We start from the raw sequence: 3,385 nt of genomic DNA, 5'->3' as shown, positions 1-3,385 counted from the left end.
GGTATGCAGTGTCTGACTTCTTTACTCTCACCCGCTTCTGTCACTCCTACGACTGCTTATGCAGCTGCAGTTATTTCTTTAATCATCTTCTTCAGCACTGTTCCGTAGTTTCTTGGCTACGCCAAATAACTGGAAAACGCTTTGAGCTATTTTAACCGTGAAAGGATGGCAATGGATCAACGGGTTTACGTAGTCGGCTTTTTGCCATTCAGCCATGCAGCGGTTTGTCCATGCATTCCATGGCCGAATGTTTCAATAAATCGCGTCAAATTGCAAAATGCTTTCGCCGTGTGAATGCGTTTATCACCCTAGTGCTGTGTTGTAGGGCTGTCGCATGTTACAGCAGGTGGCACCCCGCCCGATCTGACTAGACATATCCACAAGACGACCACCGGTGGCGAGCGGCCCACCGCGAACCGCGCGCCTCCAAGCGGAGACCCTCACACGACGAACCGAGGGACATCTAGTGGCGGCATGCCTACCACTGGTCGTCCGGCGTCTGGTGGAAACCCCCAAACCACGAGTCGTCTGCCATCTCGCGGCGAGCCAAGTGCTAATAGCCGACTGACATCGAGTGGCGGCCCGCATATCGCGGGCCGAACGACATCTAGCGGTGTTACACACGTCACGAGTCACCTGACATCTGGCGGCGGCCCGACCATTACGAGTCGAGTGACATCTGGCGGAGGCGTTCACAAGTCAAGTCGCGATCCGTCCAGTAGCAAGCACCGTCTGTCGACCTCAGAGCGGACCAGCAACCGACTACTGAGCTCGGCGGAGGCAGTGACAGGTGAGACCACTTAGATGCACGGAACCGCTCGAATTGAACGTCACACAGACTCGAAACCTTGTGTCGCTTCTGTGGGAGCGACACAAGCTTTCGCCAGCACAGAAGCTAGCTAGCTAGCTAACTTCCACGACGTTTAGCAGATAGTTGCCGTTAACGTGTGACACATAAATCATACAAAGTCGCTCGAAATTGTATTTTTTCTGTCGTTACTAGTGCTCGGCCATAAACCGTTTTATGCTGTTATGAGTCAACGTTTGCGCTATTGAAAAAATGAAATTTTGAGCGCTTGGCATGTGGTTATCAGCAGAGTTCCACGCAGTTTTTGACGGCGGAAGATTGAACCTCTCCGAAACATCGCGGCTTTGTCCGTTTTCAGCTATTGTTAAGGATTTCTTGCGAATTCAGGCGCTAAGCACAGTGGATTACAGGCAGACCAAACGTGGGCGTAAGGCAGGTGCAAAGCTATATCTATCATGTGGTAACCGCCGTGAATATTTTATGTTAACCTGCACCGCAGATTGGGAGTTTAGGACCGGACGGACGACGAAGGGGGTTCAAAGTCACAAGCTTATCGTGCAACATCACCCTGCAGGCTCGATGTCAACCAACGTCATCAGATCTGCTGCCACTACGACTATGGTGTGAGTAGGCCGGCTTCATCACACCACACTTCTCATGTAGCACTTGCGGTTAGATTTCACCGGCTGGAATGTGCACGCTGCGCATTAAAATTTGCAGCGTTATGCTTACTACAGATGCTTCCACGTGACTTGTGATTTCTCAACCAGTTTGGACGTAATAGACCGTCGCTGCCATTGCAGCTGCTTTCGCTGGCTGATATCTAATCGCTGAGATCTGACAAGCAGAGTTCAGGGAATGCTGCCTAGTGTCTGGCTGTCTTTTCAGTCAGTTTAGCTCAGCGTCAGTTCAGCGTCTTTCCGCAAATATTTTTCTGCATACCATAACGCCAGCTCGATGAGATTCGATCCCTTGCACCTTGAGACATTTTATAGGATCAAAGCTCGGCAATTTAAGTAATGTCTTGTGTCTAATGCCTCCGTTTTAACAGGGCTCAGCGTCTGGTATGAGTGTTGACACCACGAGCTGACTTTCAAAACAGCACTGCGACAAGAAGCTGGCCTCACGAGAGACGACAGCCGTCCCAAGACAGAAGGCAACACCGGTGGCGGCACCCACGGATGCTGGGTCAGCCGTCGCCACAGGGAGGGGTGTCAGTGTCGCCCTCTATCGCAGCAAACTGGCATTACCCCGATCAGTTTTCGCAGCCGGGGCCAACTCGCTGACTAACAATCTCCGTAGGCCATCTTTGGGCGGGCATGCGCAAGTGTGCTGCCTCTGTGATAGTAGATCTGACATTGTGTAATACATGCTTCATGCTCACACTAGGTGTGTCGTCTTTGCCACCGAACCGAACCTGCTCCGAGATTGCTGTGGAACCGTACACAAAGAGGAGCACAAGAGGAGCACAGTTTGGAGTCCGTCCGTTCACGGCCACCTGAGCAGTGCCACTGGACGTTGAGAAACCGAGCCTCCAGGGGACAAATCGTTTCGAATAATAAATTCTGCCACAACGTAGCAAAATACTCATGACGTTCAGCAGTATGCTCACGCTTGGATTCAGTTGGAGTCGGAACCAACTGTCGAACCAAATGCAGTTTCGTTGAGACATGGTGGAGTCGATTTCGTTGAGCTTGAGCTCTAATTCGACCACATCATCGGCAAACTAATTCAAACAAAAATGGTAAGTAGCAGGGTAAAATACACGCGTGACAGCCAAGGGCGAAAACGCCGGGAAGGGGAGCGTCCCCTGTATCGTCGGATGGGAGGGAACAATTCAAATCCTACCAGATGAAGTTCCTCACATTGGTATTTCTCGCATTTGAACTATCCATGGTGAACTCGTTGGTATTTAAGTTGATCGTCACAACATTAAAAACCAGGGTGTAAATCAAAATGTACGGTCACACACACACACACACACGCACATGCACACGCACACGCACACGCACGCACACACACACACACACACACACACACACACACACACACACACACACACACACACACACACACACACACACACACACACACACACACACATATATATATATATATATATATATATATATATATATATATATATATATATATACATATATGTATACTCATTAGATATACTGATTATGGGAACACTGCAAAGGCACATTGAGAACACCATTGCAGAACACGGCAGGTCATTGACACGACAACAACTGCCAGACAACACTAACATTTTACCGACGTGCAATGACAGAAGACGCCTTCAAATTTGGGAAAATATGTTCATTAACAAACTCTCTCCAGCCCTGAACAGACAAACAAATTCTGGTACAACTCTTGAACTATTAGGTGGTTGGTGGTAGAACACCATATATATAGAGAGAGAGAGAGAGAGAGAGAGAGAGAGAGAGAGAGGAGAGAGAGAGAGAGAGAGAGAGAGAGAGAGAGAGAGAGAGAGAGAGAGAGAGAGAGAGAGAGAGAGAGGAGAAGAGAGAGAGAGAGAAGAGAGAGAGAGAGAGAGAGAGAGAGAGAGAG

The 3,385-nt window shown here is 49.2% G+C and overlaps 1 protein-coding gene across 1 annotated transcript; it reads left to right on the top strand.

Annotated features, from left to right (window-relative positions):
- Nucleotides 1-343: 343 nt before the first annotated feature.
- Nucleotides 344-2,197, top strand: LOC119112920 (neurofilament medium polypeptide; the record flags this gene model as incomplete). The annotated part of the gene is given in 3 exon segments (XM_037237224.1): nucleotides 344-790; nucleotides 1,308-1,431; nucleotides 1,860-2,197. Coding segments are annotated over 3 exon segments (590 nt in total), but the record flags the coding sequence as incomplete, so codon positions are not given.
- Nucleotides 2,198-3,385: the final 1,188 nt, after the last annotated feature.

Source organism: Pollicipes pollicipes, unplaced genomic scaffold (genome assembly GCF_011947565.3).
Source record: "Pollicipes pollicipes isolate AB1234 unplaced genomic scaffold, Ppol_2.1 Scaffold_7261;HRSCAF=8764_pilon_pilon_pilon, whole genome shotgun sequence".
NCBI classification, from domain to species: domain Eukaryota; kingdom Metazoa; phylum Arthropoda; class Thecostraca; order Pollicipedomorpha; family Pollicipedidae; genus Pollicipes; species Pollicipes pollicipes.
This window is presented reverse-complemented; position numbering and strand designations above follow the sequence as displayed.